This window comes from Corythoichthys intestinalis, chromosome 15, assembly GCF_030265065.1.
Source record: "Corythoichthys intestinalis isolate RoL2023-P3 chromosome 15, ASM3026506v1, whole genome shotgun sequence".
Classification (NCBI taxonomy): domain Eukaryota; kingdom Metazoa; phylum Chordata; class Actinopteri; order Syngnathiformes; family Syngnathidae; genus Corythoichthys; species Corythoichthys intestinalis.
Genome location: NC_080409.1, coordinates 14,611,801 through 14,631,733, shown reverse-complemented (window position 1 = coordinate 14,631,733; position 19,933 = coordinate 14,611,801). Strand labels below are relative to the sequence as shown.

At 37.6% G+C, this 19,933-nt stretch overlaps 1 protein-coding gene across 2 annotated transcripts; it reads left to right on the top strand.

The window, feature by feature from the left end:
• Nucleotides 1-1,205: 1,205 nt before the first annotated feature.
• Nucleotides 1,206-18,859, top strand: gabrg1 (gamma-aminobutyric acid type A receptor subunit gamma1). 2 transcript variants are annotated; one of them, XM_057859940.1, is made up of 9 exons: nt 1,209-1,550; nt 3,302-3,462; nt 3,681-3,748; nt 6,198-6,418; nt 6,673-6,755; nt 10,763-10,900; nt 10,971-11,123; nt 13,991-14,193; nt 18,063-18,859. In XM_057859940.1, the coding sequence occupies exons 1-9, from the start codon at nt 1,474-1,476 to the stop codon at nt 18,342-18,344; spliced, it is 1,386 nt and encodes a 461-aa protein (XP_057715923.1). In that variant the 5' UTR covers nt 1,209-1,473; the 3' UTR covers nt 18,345-18,859. The 2 variants fall into 2 exon arrangements, with proteins under 2 accessions (XP_057715924.1, XP_057715923.1); XM_057859941.1 differs by lacking the exon at nt 10,971-11,123 and having other exon boundaries at nt 1,206-1,550.
• Nucleotides 18,860-19,933: the final 1,074 nt, after the last annotated feature.

The window sequence follows — 19,933 nt, the reverse complement described above, 5'->3', positions numbered from 1 at the left end:
AAAAAAGGTGTTGCTGATTGACATTTTTTTCTTGTGTGCAAAGTGCTGATATAAATTGTGTCAAGGAGGAATATGGAGGAGGCAACTGTAATGAATTTGTTTTCCTCATCAAACAGTTGTTCATAAATACAATCCAAATCCAATTTCAAAGCACACTCTTGGATGACAATTTACAGTTTGAGTTTGTGCTGAAAGGAGAGCAAGCTACAATGCTCAAGTAGGTCGAAATCCAGCATAGGGCTACTGCACCTTAAAACATGTTTTTTTTTTCCTCCTTGAGATAACTGTTGTTGTGATTTGGTCTAAACAAATAAAAGTTGATTTGTTTCTATTTGACTTAGAACATATACGTAACTGAACAGTATGGACATGCAGGTGACAATGTTTTTTTTTAGGTAACCTATTGTGGTTCCTCGGTTTTATTATTATTATTATTATTATTATTATTATAGTTATTCTTTGTTCCGCAGCCCCTTTGAGCTCAATTTGACCCCCTTAAAATGCTTCAAAATGCACCAAAATCGCCAGGCAGGTCAAGACAGGTGCAATCTCTGATACCGTGTAAAGACAAATTCCAAATACACTATGTAGGGCCCCCTAGCAGTCATTCTTTGTCCCGCCGAAGCTTTGAGCCCCACTTTGACCCCCTCAGAATGCTTCAAAACTCACCAAACTCAACAGCTAGGTGAACACTGGTGAAAACTTTGATAAAATGTAAAAAAAAAAAAAAAAATTTTTTATCAAAATATGCGTAAATATGTGTAGCGCCCCCTAGGAACAAATCCAACATTTAATTACATTTTTTTTTAAAACTTAGAACACATCAGTACTATATGAATCGGATACCATATGCGGTGCCCAGACTGCCGTTAGTACTACATCCAGTTTCCTTTGGATGGGCAGAGCGTGTCCTTGGGTGGGCACTGCCCACCCCTGCCCCCACCCTGGTAACGCCCGTGCCGTACATTAAAGTTTTAATTTAATTTCTGTACATGATTTTTTTATTTTTATTTTTTATACAGTTTACTGTCTGAAGAGGATTTTTTTTTCTAAAAACTAAAAACTGTATCACAACTATTTGAGGGGCCTTTTTTGGGGTGCTTGGTGTAAAATGTATGAAAATTACTAGTTTACTTTATCAATAATAACAAGCACCTTCAACTAAACTCCAGATAAATAAGGGGGAAAGGCAAGATTTTAGACCTAGGAATAGATGGTAAAATGTTAGACGATAATCCGGCAGTGACAGGCACAGAAGATGAAGTGGCCTACAGTAAGTAGTCCCTCCTCCTCCGCATCCTCCTCCTCCTCCCTTTCTCTTTCTCATCCTCCCCCTCCACACGGATCACGGATGTACCTTTCTCATGCAACCAACCCAACAATTAACCTGAATATTTTGAATTTACAAGAGACCTCCCTTCAGACGTCTCCAATTTCCCTCTCGGTTTCCCTGGAAACGACTCGGGCTCATAAATGAAGCTTTCGTTCACCCGACCTGTGCATTACAAAGCTATGAGCCTGTGTGTGCTCTTTGTCGTGCTGGGAGTCTGGTAAGTGTGCGCTAAAGCGGCGACAAAGTCCAAGTGCCTCCATATTGATGACAAAAGATGCAATCCGTGATTGAGATCAGTATTGTTGTGTATGATTAGCTTTCGCCTATAGTGCAATTACAATGTCATAAGGTTGGTGTCTTAGTGATGACTAGTAATGTTGCCTGGTAAACATCTCAGCAACTGGCAGGCCTACAGTACCGCATAATGACAACGCAAAATACTGGCTATCACATTGAAACAGGAAAGAACAATTTCGGTGCAACAAAGCTAAGTATCTCATGTTAAAATGTGAATATTTTTGTTTGCTTTCTTCAAATTTCACTCAATACATGAGGCAGTAACCCCTTGATGCCTTAATTTACCTGAACAATTATACAAAAAGCATTGGAGGAATAGATACTGTAAGTACATAAAAAATAATATTAATAAAAAAAAATATTATAGAAAATTCTGTGTATTATTTCTAAGCATCTCATGTAGAATTTGTATATTTTTGTTTTCTTTATACACATTTCACTCAACACATAAGACAATTGCATTATCCCGTTGCTGTCTGAATGTACATAAACAAATATACATTAAGCATTGGAGGAATACATAAGTAAACATGGTATTAATAATAAACAGATATTAAAAAGGAGAAATAGTACATTTATTAAAAATGCATCAATAAATTCATCCTCATTTAGTTTGTATATTTGGGGGGAAAAATTCTTAGCATTTTTCTTACTTTTTTTAAATGTTCAATTTTAATTGTTTTAATGTTTATATTTTCTTCTATTAATTTTTTAAAGTCATTTTCTGTTTGTATTTTTATTGAATCATTTTTGTAAATTATTTTTTCTTGTTCCCTCAATGCCTTTTTTATGTATGTGTTCAATACATTTTCTTTCTATTTTTTAATTTGCTTATTTTAATTTTTTAATTTAGATATTTCCATCAGTTTATTGCTGAATTTTTTTTTTTTTTTTTTAAATTTCAGTATTTTCCATTTCTTAGTTGTATTTTTTAATTATATTTTCTACATTGTCTGGGTTTTTAAATCATTACAACTATTTTCATGAACTTATGTATTCCGCCAATGATTTCTGACTTGTGAATTCGGGCTCAAGGGTAACTCATTGACTGCGATAGACGTCCAACGATATTTGTTTGCAGTAATAGAACATCGGAATAAAGTACCGTATTTTCCGCACAATATGGCGCATCTGAGTATAAGGCGCACCTACAATGAAAGGCCTATTTTAAAACTGTTTTCATATATAGGGCGCACTGCATTATTAGGTGTTCTAAGTAGTGGTTGGTGTTGCGTTATGCATCCACTAGATTGAGCTGTGCTAAAGGGAATGTCATGCCATGATTAAACAACATTGATCAATATATAAGGCGCATTGGATTATACGGCACATAGTTGACTTTTGAGAAAATCGAAGGCTTTGCTTAATAGTACAGAAAATACGGAATATGGATATTTGATGATCATTTTATCTCTTATATCTAAATTATGCAGTACTTAAGGATATTGTGTTCTAAATTTAACCATACAACTATTAAGCCCCATTATCCAACATTCAAGGCTACTCAAACAATGAAACTAATGGTTGCCTAAGACTTTTGCATTGTACTATGATATGTGTTTGTGTACAAAAGCTTTTAGTCCTCGCATTAATCAACGAAAAAAGCAGTAGCCTTGAGATTTTATCCTATTTTTGGACTTTTTTTCTCTTATTTTCACATCGCTTTTGCAGTGCTGCACATCAACCTGGGAAACAAGGGGAGGAGGATTACGAAGATGTTCCCATCAATAAGACCTGGGTCTTATCTCCAAAGGTCTACGAAAGCGATGTCACAATGATACTTAATAAACTTCTGCAAGGCTATGACAACAAACTACGGCCTGACATTGGGGGTAAGTAAAACTCATTGTTTTATTTTGGTATCCTATACCAGAAACAATAAAACCAGTAGAAAATCAAAATCAAATTAAAACTCCTTAAAAGTGTTTACCACAAGGAGATGTCCAAATACGCAATCCATCTAAATTGGGAGGGTGGCAGCGATTGATTTAGAATGAATTAAATACTGTGATTATTGTATGCTATTGATCATGAATTGTGATTTCTTTAGTGAGGCCGACTGTGATTGAAACAGCGGTGTATGTCAACAGCATTGGACCAGTCGACCCCATCAACATGGTCAGTGTTCATTCTCATTTTCATTTACTGTACAGGACAATGAGAGCGACTGGGTTAGGGTTAATTTTTATATTTGGATTGGAAGAAATGGTCAAATATGTAGAGTGGGGAAATTACAGTAAGTATTTAGTCAACCACCAATTGTGCAAGTTCTCCTACTTGAAAAGATTAGAGAGGCCTATAATTGTCAACATGGGTAAACCTCAACCATGAAAGACAAAATGTGGAGAAAAAAAAACAGAAAATCACATTGTTTGATTTTTAAAGAATTTATTGCCAAATTAGAGTGGAAAATAAGTATTTGGTCACCTACAAACAAGCAAGATTTCTGGCTGTCAAAAAGGTCTAACTTCTTCTAACGAGGTCTAACGAGGCTCCACTCGTTACCTGTATTAGTGGCACCTGTTTTAACTCATTATCGGTATAAAAGACACCTGTCCACAATGTCAGTCAGTCACACTCCACTATGGCCAAGACCAAAGAGCTGTCTAAGGACACCAGAGACAGAATTGTAGACCTGCACCAGGCTGGGAAGACTGAATCTGCAGTAGGTAAAACGCTTGGTGTAAAGAAATCAACTATGGGAGCAATTATTAGAAAATGAAAGACATACAAGACCACTGATAATCTCCCTCGATCTGGGGCTCCGTGCAAGATCTCACCCCGTGGCGTTAAAATGATAACAAGAGCGGTGAGCAAAAATCCCAGAACCACACGGCGGGACCTAGTGAATGACCTACAGAGAGCTGGGACCATAGTAACAAAGGCTCCTATCTGTAACACAATGCGCCGCCACGAACTCAAATCCTCCACTGCGAGACGTGTCCCCCTGCTAAAGCCAGTACAAGTCCAGACCCATCTGCGGTTCGCTAGAGAGCATTTGGATGATCCAGAAGAGGACTGGGAGAATGTGTCATGGTCAGATGAAACCAAAATAGAACTTTTTGGTAGAAACACAGGTTCTTGTGTTTGGAGGAGAAAGAATACTGAATTGGATCTGAAGAACACCATACCCACTGCGAAGCATGGGGGTGGAAACATCATGCTTTGGGGCTGTTTTTCTGCAAAGGGAACAGGACGACTGATCTCTGTATAGGAAAGAATGAATGGGGCCATGTATCAAGAGATTTTGACTGAAAATCTCCTTCCATCAGCAAGGGCATTGAAGATGAGACGTGGCTCGGTCTTTCAGCATGACAATGATCCAAAACACACAGCCAGGGCAACAAAGGAGTGGCTTTGTAAGAAGTATTTCAAGGTCCTGGAGTGGCCTCGCTAGTCTCCAGATCTCAATCCCATAGAAAATCTGTGGAGGGAGTTGAAAGTCTGTCTTGCCCAACGACAGCCCCAAAACATCACTGCTCTAGAGGAGATCTGCATGGAGGAATGGGCCTAATTTCCAGCAACATTGTGTGAAAAGCTTGTGAAGAGTTACAGAAAACGTTTGGCCTGCGTTATTGCCAACAAAGGGTACATAACAAAGTATTGAGGTGAACTTTTTGTATTGACCAAATATTTATTTTCCACCATGATTTGCAAATACATTCTTTAAAAATCAAACAATGTGATTTTCTGTTTTTTTTTCAACATTCTGTCTCTCATGGTTGAGGTTTACCCATGTTGACAATTACAGGCCTCTCTAATATTTTCAAGTGGGAGAACTTGCACAATTAGTGGTTGACTAAATACTTATTTGCCCCACTGTATGTATCAACTCCGTCTTCCCCACATTTAGCTGGAGAAAATTCTGGCACATCCATTCATTGATTTGATGAATGCATTTACTCAGGGAGACTAAGGGTTGATAATCATGTGGGGACACAGAAATGTAGAGTTGCTTGTCATCTGCATAGGTTTGATCGGACATGTCATACTGTTCCATGATCTGAGCTAGTGGAAGCATATAGATGTTGAACAAAAGTGGTCCGGGAAGCGTCTTCTGAAGACGGTACACAAGAAAGCCTGCCCGTCTCATCAGACCATAGGACATGGTTCCAGTAATCCATGTGTTTTGTTGACATGTCTTTGCAAACTGTTTGCAGGCTTTCTTGTGTAGCGTCAGTACTCAATTTGGACATTTAGGAATGTGCATTTTTTCATAGGGGTGTACTCACTTTTGTTGCCAGGGGTTTAGATATTAATGGCTATATTTTGAGTTATTTTGAGGGGAAAATCAATTAACTCTATTATATAAGCTGCACATAGACTATTTTTCATTGTGGCAAAGTTTCATTTTGTCAGTGTTGCCCCATGAAAAGATATACAAATATCTGCAGAAATGCGAGGGGTGTACTCAACTTTGTGATGCACTGTATGTCAGTTAACTCTCCCATCCTTATTAAGCTAATAAACAAATTCTGTAGCATTAACAAAGTTCTGGAATTCAAATTCTCAAATTAATTTGGGTTACTTGATATATTTGTATTTTTTGTCTCTACATATTTTACAGGAATACACAATCGACATCTTCTTTGCCCAGACATGGTATGATGGCAGACTGAAGTTCAACAGCTCAATGAAGCTGCTTATGCTCAACAGTAACATGGTAGGCAAAATATGGATTCCTGACACATTCTTCAGAAATTCCAGGAAATCAGACGCCCACTGGATTACCACTCCAAACCGCCTACTGAGACTGTGGAGCAATGGTAGAGTGATGTACACACTGAGGTGAGATACTGTAGTACTGCAACCGCCTCGCTAATCCTGGTTTTTTTTCCTTCAGCATTATACTAATTGCCCAGAATTTTATTTGTTGTTTGTGCCGCTTTAATGTACACAGTGACCACAACTTGTCCGAGCATGATATTATTGTTTGTCGGTGTGATGATAGAAAAAAAAAAAAATTTGTTCATTCATACTTGATAGGGAGAAAAACAATGATGAGACTTGCCTTTTCTCTGTCACAATTCTGTTTTTGTCAGGTTGACTATTAATGCGGAGTGTTACCTTAAGCTGCATAACTTTCCAATGGACGAGCACTCCTGTCCGCTGGAGTTTTCAAGCTGTAGGTGGTCAAACGTCTCCTCCTCCCATTCTAAACCCGTCATCTCGACTTCAAATTTTTTACCTTGCCTGGAGACTAGGGTTGGGTATCGTTTAGGTTTTTTCTGATACCGGTTACGACTAGGTACTTTCGAAATGGTTCCGGCGCTCAAACTGTTCCTGAACCGATTTGCATGACGAGTTGACGGTTAGTGTTTGCGTAGCGATTAGTGTGTTACCTTACTACTGTTAACATGCAGACTTTTTCTTCTCATCAAAATCATTCAGTGCTGCATGTTATATTTAGACGCAATATTTTTAATCTGTAAAAGTCACTGCTCATTAGCGTCAAAACAGAGCATGAGCGGATTGGAAACAGCCGGACATCTTTCCGAATCAAAGTATATATGATAGGATTTTACTTTTAATCGTTTTTGGAGAAGGAATATTCCACTCCTGTGAATCGAAATAAAATTTAATTTGGATTCGGTTTGCTTATTCCGACTGACGCGCTTAATGTTTAGTTCAAAATTATTCAACCCCCACAGTAGAAAGTGTTTTTGCAAGTTTGACATTCACTTTTCATCTTGTTTGAAATCACATCCAATAATGACATGTCAAATAGACAAGTACAACTGAAATAACAAAAATATTTTGGGGAATATTCCAATTAATGGCTTTTCTGTGATTACCTCATATGCAAAATTATTCAACCCCCCAAGTCCACTACTCTTAAGAACAAAGGTTTCCATTAGGTGTTGTCAAACAGCTGATGAAAACATCTGTAGATGATGTAATGAGCAGTAATTAAGCAGATTTATAAGGACTGTGACACATGGCCCTTCTTGGCAGTTAATGTTTACAACATGGTGAAGTCCAAGGAATGGTCAAAAAAGTTCAGAGAGGAGGTCAAGTCACTTCATAAGCAAGGATATGGATATAAAAGATAGAAAAAGGACTAAAAATTTCAAGAGACACAATTGGGAGCAAAGTCCGCAAGTTTAAAGCTAAAGGCACAGTGGAAATGCTACCTGGGCGTGGTAGAAAGAGGTTACTATCTACAACTGTTGTGGGATACCTGAAGCGAAAGGTGGAGAAAAATCCCCGGGTGACAGCTGAGGAATTACGACAGGACATGTCATAGGAAGGTATTCAAGTTTGATTCCAGACAATAAGACGCACACTGCGAAATGGTGGCTTCCATGCAAGAACTCCCAGGCGCACCCCCCTGCTGACTCCAAAGCACAATAAGTATGCAAAAAAAAACATGTCGACAAACCACAAAGGTTTTGGGATACTGTTCTCTGGAGTGATGAGACCAAACTGGAACTGTTTGGGCCAATGGGTAAACGGTACATGTGGAGGAGAAAGAATGATGCCTATAAAGAAAAGAAAACCCTATCTACTGTGAAGCATGGTGGGAGTCAGTCATGCTCTGGGGTTGTTTTGCTTCTTCAGGTGCAGGGAATCTTTAGCGTGTGCAAGGTATTATGAATTCAGTTCAATACCAGGAGATCTTGGATGCAAATGTCATGCAGTCATTGACAAAGCTGAGGCTTGGCTGAGGTTGGACCTTCCAACAGGACAATGATCCTAAGCATAACTCAACATCTACCATAGCTTGGTTGCAAAAGAAGTGCTGGAAGATTCTGGAGTGGTCATCACAATCACCAGACTTAAATCCCATTGAAAATCTCTGGTGGTACTTGAAGAAGGCAGTTGCAGCACATAAATCCAAAAATGTTAATGAACTGGAGGCCTTTGCCCATGAGGAATGGACAAAGATACATGTGGATCACTGCAAGAAACTATGCTTCACGTCTAAAGGATGTTATTGTTGCAAAGGATGTTGTACTCAGTACTAAAGTTATACATATCTGAGAGGTTGAATAATTTTGTCAATGAAGTAATCACAGATAGGCCATAAATTGGAATATTCCCAAAAATATTTTTGTTGTTTCAGCTGTATTTGTCTATTTGACATATCATTATTTAACGTGATTAAAACAAGATGAAAAATAAAGTCGAACTTGCAAAAACACTTATTTACTGTGGGGGTTGAATAATTTTGAACACAACTGTATATGGCGTATGATTAATAGGTTTTGTGAAACATTCATCAATGAAGGTCGTTTATCTCTCTAGCTAAAGTGGGTAAGTAGCGAAAGCAGAATAATTATAAGTATAACAACCTAATTTATGCTTTGAAAAATAATCAACAGAAAAGAGGCACCGAACTGTTCAGTTTTTCCTTTTCGGTCCGGGTACCACCGGTTGCTTTGGGGCCGGTACCAAATTGTTATCGGGTTTCGGTACCCAACCCTACTGAAGACAATGGCGTCTCAGTGGACTAGCATACAGGCTAAGCCCATTTCTTCTCTTTGCCAAAAGATCCATCTGCTTCAAGCTGCCCTCTCAGAGCCTGTTCCAATCTATTATTTGCTCTACGAAAGGAGAGAAGATGTCACTTGGTACCATTTGCTCTGACAGACTTAATGAATTATACACCCTCTGCAGTGTGATTCATGCTGTCTGTGTCACCCTTCACTTGTCTGTTGTGCTTCAGCCTCCCATGTCTTGTCCACATGCCGATGAGAAATGCAAAGACCATTCCATGGAAGTGTTTGGGCCATTGCAGTTAGACTGAAATTCACCAAATGAGCATAGATCAGTTATCTAAGCCAGCCAAAATATAAAATGCTTGAAAGTTCATGAACATATCAGAATTTTAAACTGAATTTGTTTGGAGAAAAAACAGGCCTAGGAGTTAGGAGTTAATTTTACTGTGAACTTGCCTCACTGTTGCAGTAAAAAGTAGTGTTGCACCGATAGTAGTATGAGTATTGGTACTGATACAGCACTAAAATTAAGGCATCAGTATCGGGGAGTACAAAGAAATAACATGTTAATGCTTCCCAATATGCACTTTTTGAGATCAATTTACCAAATGCCAGTCACCCTACCTTCCCAGGTCACTTCCTGTTTACGTTTGGTCACTTCCTGTTTATTTTGGGCCAAACTGTTCGTTATAAATCCCCTCCTGTTGAATTTTGGGGCATTCCGATGTCACTTCCTTTTTATTTTGGGTTATTTCCTGTTGTTTTCAGGGAAATTCGAACGCTTGCATGAGTTTATCACTAGAAGACACCAATCCATTTGAAGTGGGATTGTGGCAGCGAATTAATGTTCATGATTGGCACCCTCTGAGTATATAGCAAATACTCTGATATTGATGAAATTTTAAAAATCTGTTCAAAAATAAGCTAGTTATGGCTTAATTTTAATGTCAACGCATTGACTTTGATGGGGACGCTGCCCCTACCAACATGGCTGCCCTGGGGTCATTTGGGTTGGTAGGTGAAAGGTCTTTTCATGCTTCTACTGTAAATTAAAATGAGTTTATTTCTATGGATTGGACGTTTAGCATCGTCAATGGCAGACAATAATTTAAATTTTTTTTAAAAAATGTTCTTCTGGCCAAGATGCACCCTCCCAGCAATTAGTTTATCGCTAGTAAACATCCAATCCAATTGAAGTGGAAGGGTAGCAACGAATGAACGTTTGGTCATGTTCTTTCATGAACGTTTGTCCATTCGCTGCCAACCCTCCCACTTCAAATGGACTGGACGTCTAGCACTGTCAATGGCTGATAATGAGTGGAATAGTGCCTGAGGAAGCATTGATAACAATTAAAGTGAGTATGTAGTAATCTACTATTATAAGAGAAATATTTTTTCATGTCTTCAATTTCAAAATACGTGGTATCACAGCGGGGTGTTGGAATCAGTATCGGGAACCAAAAAATGGTATCGGTGCAACACTAGGAGAAATGTGGAAAGGGGATTTATGGAGTGACCAATTCACTTCTTTCAATTACGGTTCTAAGTCATTATGCTCGTTTGATAGAATTTTATGTGAGCTTGTCAGTTCCATATTGAATGCTGTGGTTTGACTTTTGACTTTGCCTGTGTGATTAATGATCTATATCTTTCTATGGTGGTATCTGTCTTTCCGGGGTCTGTCCCATAGATGGTTACCCGAGGAACGAGATATCCTACCGTTGGCAGAGACGAGCAGTAGAGGTGGCTGACCAGCGTTATTGGAGACTCTACCAGTTTGCATTTGTAGGAATGAGAAATACCTCAGATGTGGCCCACACCCAGTCAGGTAAGAATTTCTATTGATTTTTCTACTCTCAGAATGATTCATTTTTTTGTGTTTGTTCGTCTGTTTTTAGGGGAATACGTCATCATGACCATCTTTTTCGACCTGAGTCGGAGAATGGGTTATTTCACCATTCAGACCTACATTCCATGCAGTATGATTGTGGTCCTGTCCTGGGTCTCTTTTTGGATTAACAAGGATGCTGTGCCGGCTCGCACATCTTTAGGTTCAATGTAGACTTTATTCCTTTAAATTGGGGCAAAGCTGATGGATGAATATCACATTACTTAACCACAATGGTGACCAAGTTTTTATCAGCCCACATAAAATTTGAAATTACTGCTACTCCCCGGGTAACGACGTACCCGACTTACGTGATTTCAACTTTAAGAAGCCGGAGTCTCGTCCGCCATTTTGTCTCCAGTTGTTTATTTATAGTCGTGTTAAAAGACAGATTAGACAAATTATTGTACATCACAGTATCTTATTTTAACTTAATTTATTAATATGACTGTTCTGCCCTTTGGCAAAATGTGTATTTGATTATAATGTTGACTTTTGTTTTGTGATGCATGCTTTTATTTTGGTGCAGGAAGCGTAGAGTGGGTGTGCTTCCGCAGACGAGCAAGAGGGCATGTACCTTGTTTTAAACATTAGATGAATGAGTTTCTTCTTTGGTGTAGATCTCAGAAATGGATCAATAAGCAAAAACCCCTCAATTTTGTGTCATTGTTTGAGAGAGTTAATATTTCTTTGTGAAGCCCTGTGGGGTGGTGCAAACATGAAAAACAATTAGGATTTGGTAAATTGCTACTGTAAAGCGCTTTGGGCATGGTAACCATGCAACCAAATGTGCTGTATAAGTACTGTCCATTTACCATTTGTCATATAGAGTGTTATATATAGTTTGTTCCCCGTGACCCTCGTGAGGAAAAGCGGCATGGAAAATGAATGAATGAATGAATATAGTTTCTTTCTAAATTACTGTACTGTCAAGAGCCTGTTTTTGTTTGTATATGGTGGAAAACACAGACAAGACTGAAAATGCAGTTTCTGCTCTTGCACTCATCTTTATAAGAAACTGCTGTATTTCAAGCTAAAACAACTGTTGTGTTTGATAGAACAATGTGTCTATATGCTGCCATAGCAGATTCATGGCACATTAAGCCCCCGAACTATTTTTAATTTGTCCGTTTTACCCTGAAAACCCCCGTTTACAGACGTCGCGCAACCGCTTTTGTTTCAACCCAGCCATAAAACAAAGGTAATTAATGATATTTATTATTCAAAATGTCTGTCATTTTTAGCTTAGAATCATTCATTGATGTCTCATATTTCGTTTAAAAAAAAAAGAGAGACTTTAAAAAATTATTCACTCACATATTTTAAACTTTTGAACAAATTATGTCACAATGAAAAAAATGGCGTCTGTAAAAAAGTCTCGGATATCTACCTCATAACTATCGCTTAATTGTATTTTTTTTTTTTTTTTTGCTACTGTCGCATTTTCTCCGATATGTTAGATGATAAATAATTGATCCAAACAAAAAAAAGTTGAAAAAAAAACGTTTAAAAGGGTAAATATATGAAAAAGAAAATCTCGACCACTCCTTGATGTCTGCGATTTCTGCATCGCGACCCTTGTTATATTACCATGTTTCACCCATAAAATCCCCCAAAAATCCAGCTGTGGCCATTCACAGCTGTGTCTTGACACTCAGTGATACATGCTACATGGAGTTTTTGGATCAAAACAAAGTAGGTACGCGATAATATCTCGTTAAAGTCATGGTGTCTGTAATTCTGTTCTCGCGTGCTCTCACCTCCAGATAAGGTTTTTCTGTTTAAAATATATATATATTTTTTTAAAATGCCCTCTTGCTCAAAATTTTTCTTCCCCCAGAAAATTGAGATTTTAAGTTTTCCAATGATGTATCACACATGCATATCGGACAATTTTGAAAGTTGGCTAAATTGGGTGTCACAGAGCGGAACTTTAAGTCACCTGAGTGTTTTCCGCCATATATAATTGTTGTGTTAATTGAAAGAAGAAGAGAAAAAAAAAAGAACAACAGGGCATGCACACACTCATACAAGAGCGCATTTGCTCCCACGAAAAAGTCGAGCAGCCGAGTGAGAGAGAGATTACGGTTTAGCTCGCTGTTTAGCTAGGACTTAGGTCCAACGTCTTGGCGAGTACAGTACAATGACGTTTAATACATGTTTTTGGATAGTTATTTTGAGATGTAGGGGATATTTAGGGGTACTTAAAGGGTTTATTCCGATTTACGCGGAAGTTCGGGTTACGTCGCCAGCGTAGAAATGGAACTCGTTTGTAACCCGGGGGTTACCTGTATCACTGAATATGACCCACAGATAAACTTGAGTTTAACCTACATTCTGTTGCAGTTCTCAATTTCACTACTAAATGGCGCTCTTCACTTAAACATTGCCTCTCCATTAGCTAGCGTTGCGCTGATACTAGCATCGGTATAGGTATTGATACAGCATTAAAATCATTGATATTAGAGAGTACAAAGAAATAGTGCATCGCTGCTGCGCAACATGTTCTCTTCAAAATCTAGTTTCCAATTGACGGTTACCCTACCTGTAATGGCCACCAACTACCTATGTTGCCACGGCAACATACGTAGTACATACAGATACAGATAGGAATCCAATGGTGTGGTGCGCAATCATCGTTCTCCTGTGAATTTTAATGAGTTTATCAATGAGTAGGTTTTCAATCCATTTGAAGTTAAAATCGGTTTAAGATAGTTATGACTTAATTTGAATGTGAATGGCCAATGTCAATACCAAAATGGCTGCTCTGAGGCTATTTTGGTAGGGATTATGAACGTTTTTTCATGCTTCTGCCATCATTTGAAATGAGTTTATCACTAGTAGAAGTCCAATCCATTTAAAGTGTGAGTGTGGCAGCGAATGAACTTTGTTCATCGTTTGATCGCTTCCAGCCCTAACTTTGTAAATGGATTGGACGTCTCTCGCTATCAGTGGGAGACAGTAAGTTAATAATGTTAGCAAACACCATTTTAGGTGGCTAATAATATATTTCTTGGGATTTACTTTCAGGTATCACCACAGTGCTTACGATGACAACTCTTAGCACCATCTCCAGAAAGTCCTTGCCCAAGGTCTCATATGTTACAGCTATGGACTTGTTTGTCTCTGTCTGCTTCATCTTCACCTTTGCTGCTCTCATGGAGTACGGAACACTGCATTACTTCACAAGCAACAGACAGACCAAAAAGTCCAAAGCCAAGAATAACACACAAGTAGGTAACACTGTCTGCTCTGAGATAAAAAAAATAATAAAAAGCATAGGATTTTAACCAAAGTCCAGCAGTCTGTATAAAAGGAGTCTATGCGTTTGTGTGATAATTATTAAGTTCTGACAATTATCACATTTTTCCATGATACTTATCATACATTTGCAGGATACTGCCATGTAAAAATGTGGTAATTATAAAAACGTGATGCTGACTTTATATATTTTGGCGGGTGTGCAGCGACACACTTCCGTAGTTAATGTTAAAAATGTTTTTAAAAATTACAAAAAATTCTAAATCATCCATTTTGTAAGATAATATTCATATTTTTCATGGTTTTAACATTATGACATGATAATTATCACAATTTTATATTATCATGGAAAAATGTGATAATTATAATAATATAGAGTATTTATATTCTTGGGATATGGGCTTTATTATTAATATGCGTTTGTATATGATTATCACATTTTTTTCAGTAAATATATATATATATATATATATATATATATATATTAGGGCTGTCAAAATTATCGCGTTAACGCACGGTAATTAATTTTTTTAATTAATCACGTTAAAATATTTGACGCAATTAACGCACATGTCCCGCTCAGACAGTATTCTGCCTTTTGGTAAGTTTCACAGCAAGATTTTTTGTGCTGTCTAACAGCGAACTCTTGTGGTCGCTTTGCAACATGGTTTATTGCTTTCTTGCCAGTTCAATATGGCTGCACGACGTCTCGGGCTGACGCCTACGTTGTAATGTTGTGCTTATATGATCCTTGGACAAGATTTGTCCGTAAGTATGGTTGTTGTAAAGAATGTACATATTATGTTAGTAAGCGAAATGTTATATTTTTTGTATGAGACGATTTTTGTGTATGTTTAGTGAACCTGTATAGCGTGCTAAGCTAACGTTGTTGCTAATGCAATGCTTGTGTACTTTTTTTTTGTAGTTTCACTATTGTCTAAAGAGGACAGTGGTTTGAGGCCATTTTATTAATAATTTAGATGAAAAAGGAAGAAGTCTGATTGTTAAGGCGTCGTTCACTAGCTGTCTAGCTTTGGAAAAAGTAGACGCTCGGAGTGAGAACAGCATAGACAGATTTAAATGACAGTAGAGTGAAATGCCCACTACAGTCCTTATGTTGAATGTATATCTCCATCTTGTGTCTTATCTTTCCATTCCAACAAATTATTTTACAGAATATATATATAATTTACAGAAAAATATGGCATATTTTATAGATGGTTTGAATTGCGATTAATTACGATTAATTAATTTTTAAGCTGTAATTAACTCGATTAAAAATTTTAGTCGTTTGACAGCCCTAATATATATATATATATATATATATATATACATATATATACAGTGGGGAGAACAAGTATTTGATACACTGCCAATGGGTTTTCCCATTGACTGTGTATCAAATACTTGTTCTCCCCACTGTATATATAGACATATATATATATTAAATCTATGATCTCTGATATATATTAAATCTACATACTGTATACAGTATACTGACTAAAATATATACTATTTCAAAAGACTTAAAATGTATTCAAATGTTATATTTTTCTAAATGTCTTTGTGTACAAGTAGTCCCCGGGTTAAGAACGAGTTTCGTTTATACGCTGGCAACATACCCTAATTTCAAGTCTGAATTAACCCTTAAATACCCCGTAAATCTCAAAATGACTATCCAAAAACATGTAATATACATCATTGTACGGTGCTCGCTAAGACGTTGGAACTTAAGTCTTTCCCCTCTCTCTCACTCGACTGCGCTACTTCTTCGTGGGAGCAAATGTGCTCTTCTTCATGTGCGCAAATACATTCTTTTTCGTGTGTACATGCGCTTCTACTCACGTGTGGAAGTACTACCTGCTCTACGTTTCCTGCGCCAAAATAAAAGCATGCATCATAATATCATACTCAAATACGCGTTTCGCCAAAGTGCAGAACAGTCATATTAATAAAGTAAGGTAAAAAGTATGATACTGTGAGGTTTATGTGACAAAAAAAAAAAAAAAAAAAAAAAAAAAAAAAACAACTAGAGACAAAATGGCGGACGAGACTCCGGCGTCGTAAAGTCAAAATCACATGAGTCAGGTACGTCGTAACCCGGTACTAACTGTATGGCAATTTAAATCTGTGCTCATTTTATTTTCAGATCTGTTCATTTGTTTGAGATTTCAGAAATATTTTTAAAGAGATCAGACCAATCATTTAACCAAGCCAACATCATCTCTCCAACCTCTAGACTTGACTGTAGTGCGGCTATCAAGCAAGCTATTTAAGCCATTTTTTTTTCGTACTCAGTGAAAGGAAAGCCCACTTTCCCCTGTTGCTCTTTAAATTGACTTTTTTGGGTGACGGGTAAGCATTTCTTGAACAATGTGGTCCACGAAAGTGGAAGGGTGACCGGCTCTTCGAGTATCAGCCACTGGTCGTGTGGTTATGACTTTTTCATGACAATACCTAATCATCTTAGCGTCAACTTGAGTATATCGTCCCTTAATGGACCTCCACCTTCTTTGACTTCAACAACAGATCTCCAAATCATAACGTGACGCTAACTAGGCACGTGCCTGTGGGGTAAGACGTCCAGCCGTTTTTGTACGGCTCTGAAATCTCAAACAAATTAATAGAAAGAAAAGAAAACGAGATCATAGATTTAATTGTTATACATCAAACATACACAAAAATAGTGCTAAAAATCGTACAATACTTGAATAAATTACAGTACAGTAAAGTACAGTTGTACCTCTACGTACAAAATCAATTGGTTCTGGAAGTGATTTTGTAAATTGAAAATTCCGTAATTAGATATGCGTTTTCCATGTAGATGCCCTAATCCGTTCCAAGCCCCCTAAAATTCAGATATAAATCTTTTATAAAGCATAAAAATGTATCAAAACATGGAACAAATACATGTTACAATTAAATTATTGTACAACAAACATAACATGAGAATTATGAATAATATTAAAAAAAAAAAAAACAGAATAAATGAAAACAGAATAAAGAATGAATGTTAATACACTCACGTTAAGCTGTCGAAACACTTCAAGGCCTAAGGGGCGAATGAAGAGGACGTTGGGTTACACACATACAGTGGTATGAAAAAGTATATGAACCTTTTGGAATTTCTCATATTTCTGCATAAAATCACCATTAAATGTGATCTGATCTTTGTCAAAATCACACAGATGAAAAAAATGTCTGCTTTAACTAGAACCACCAAAACATTTATAGGTTTTCATATTTTAATGAGGATAGTATGCAAACAATGACAGAAAGGGGGGAAAATAAGGAGGTGAACCATCACATTTGATATTTTGTGGCCCCCCCCATTTGGCAGCAATAACTTCAACCAGATGCTTCCTCTAGCTGCAGATTAGTCTGGCGCATCGATCAGGAATAATCTTGGCCCATTCTTCTCTGCAAAACTGCTGTAGTTCAGTCAGATTCCTGGGATGTCTGGCATGAATCGCTGTCTTTAGGTCATGCCACAGCATCTCAATGGGGTTCCAGTCTGGAGTCAAGTCTATGTTCTGTTCAGTAAACTCTGGGAGCTTCGAGTAGGGGCCCATACTGTAATTTTGCCTTACGTATCCTGGAATTTCTTTCGTACAAGAGTCAATATTTCCCCGTTGAGGCATGTCGTAACCTGTAAATTCCGTTTGTAGAGACTTTCTTAAGTAGAAGTACCAATGCCTTTTATTTTCAAAATCTTCTTTACGCAATTCTGATCCAATTTCCGTTCACGTCATTGTGTCGATACATCCCTCGTCCGAAAAGGCTTCAAAGTACGGTATATTTGTATACTATATGTCTACTCATTTTGAATTGTGTTTTACAGCAGAAGCCATCGAGTATGGTCAATCTCCATTCTGGACCATCCCTGCTGCAAATGAACAACATTATGCACTATCACGACGACGACGACTATGCCTACGATTGTTTGGACGGAAAAGACTGCATGAGTTTCTTTTGCTGCTTCGATGACTGCCGCTCAGGTGCCTGGCGAGAAAACAGGATGCATGTGCGAGTGAGCAAGATCGATTCTTATTCGAGAATATTCTTCCCTACTGCTTTTGGCCTTTTTAATTTGGTTTATTGGATAGGTTATCTTTATCTCTAAAATCTGTACCTCAAGGAACGGCGCTTGGAGTTTTGTTTAGCCAAGCATTTTCAAGGGAAAGAACTATTCTTATTAGTGTTGCACCGCTCTGTGTGATATCGGCCTATACTGTACCGATACCACGTTTTTTTTTTTTTTTTTTTTTAAAGTATACCATTTACTTTGAAATACTAAATTTCTGCATTCACACTTGAATGTAAACTAATTCTATCATGGCTTACTCTGTTGGCTCCCATTGATGGCGCTAGATGTCCAATCTATATGAAGTGGGAGGGGTGGCAGAGAATTAACAAATGTTGATCAAATAAAATAATCTTTTAAAAATTGGTTGTGAAATAAGACAGGATTTAATTTGAATGTCAATATTTTATGCTTATGCTGTCAATTGAAATGAGTTATTAAATACTAGACGTCCAATTCATTTGAAGTGGAAGGCCTGGCAGCAACGAACAGTAACGAAAGTACCGTTTTGGCCCGAATATCAGACGGCCCTGATTAAAAGACGACCCCCTCTTTTTAAAAAGACTTTTTGAACACCAAATTAATTTTTATACAGAAAATAATTACAGTACATCCAAAACAAATGATTAGAACAATGTATTTCAGAGAAAAAGCATGTTATTTTGCCTCATTCAAATCTTATTTAAATTTGTAAACTAAAGTGCAATCACATTTGTAAATGAATGGCTTCTGGTTTTTGAAATGTAAATAAACCAATCTATTGTGATAAAACAACAAAATTGCAATAACTGTATTAACCATCAAAGTGAAGTCTAACTGTAACTGTAGTCTTGAAACAAATCTGAATAAAACATTGCAATAAAATAATGCAAACTGGTTAAACCAGTAGCCGAGATCTGTCATGACAGAACATCGATTCAATGATATCTGGCGCCATCTAGCGTCGTGAATGGGGAGAGTAGCTGAGATTTGTCATAACAGAACATTGCTTCAATGATATCTGTCGTCATCTAGCGTCGTGAATAGGTATAATGTCTAGACCGCGAATATAAGACGACCCCCTCTTTTTCAATCTTATTTCAATGCAAAAAACACTGTCTTATATACGGGCCAATACAGTAATCAGTGGAATGTTCCATCTTGGCCAGCAGAAGAGCAAATGTTATTTTTTAACTCATTGGCTGCCATTGACTGCAATGGACGTTCAATCCATTTGAAGTGGGAGGGGTGGCACCAAGTCAGCTGCCACCTTCCCACTTCAAATGGATGTCGACTACTGGTAAAGTCATTTAATGATTGGACGCCACGCGATTGGACGTCTATCATCATCTTGGGAAGGGCGACAAGGGTTTACTCCCTTTTTTAGCTGGCGGCCATCTTGGTTAGGCCTACCAGCAGTTGAAAACTAGATCTCGAAGAGCACATATTTTACAGCATCTGCACGTTATTTTTAGTACTCACCGATACCAATTATGTCATTTTAGTGGTGGATCACTACCAACACTGATCCTAGCATCGGTGCAATACTAATTCTTATAGTAGTTGCAAACTGACTCTAAAATGCTTCTCTTGAATGATTAAAATTTTAAAGTATACTACCCTTCCTTGTCCCAGGCTATAGCTGCTTT

Coding starts and splice junctions, on each gene's coding strand:
- gabrg1 (XM_057859940.1), top strand. CDS start 1,474: ATGAAGCTTTCGTTCACCCGACCTGTGCATTACAAAGCTATGAGCCTG. Junction 10,901..10,970: donor TGTGGCCCACACCCAGTCAG/GTAAGAATTTCT, acceptor GTCTGTTTTTAG/GGGAATACGTCATCATGACC. Junction 14,194..18,062: donor AAGCCAAGAATAACACACAA/GTAGGTAACACT, acceptor TGTGTTTTACAG/CAGAAGCCATCGAGTATGGT.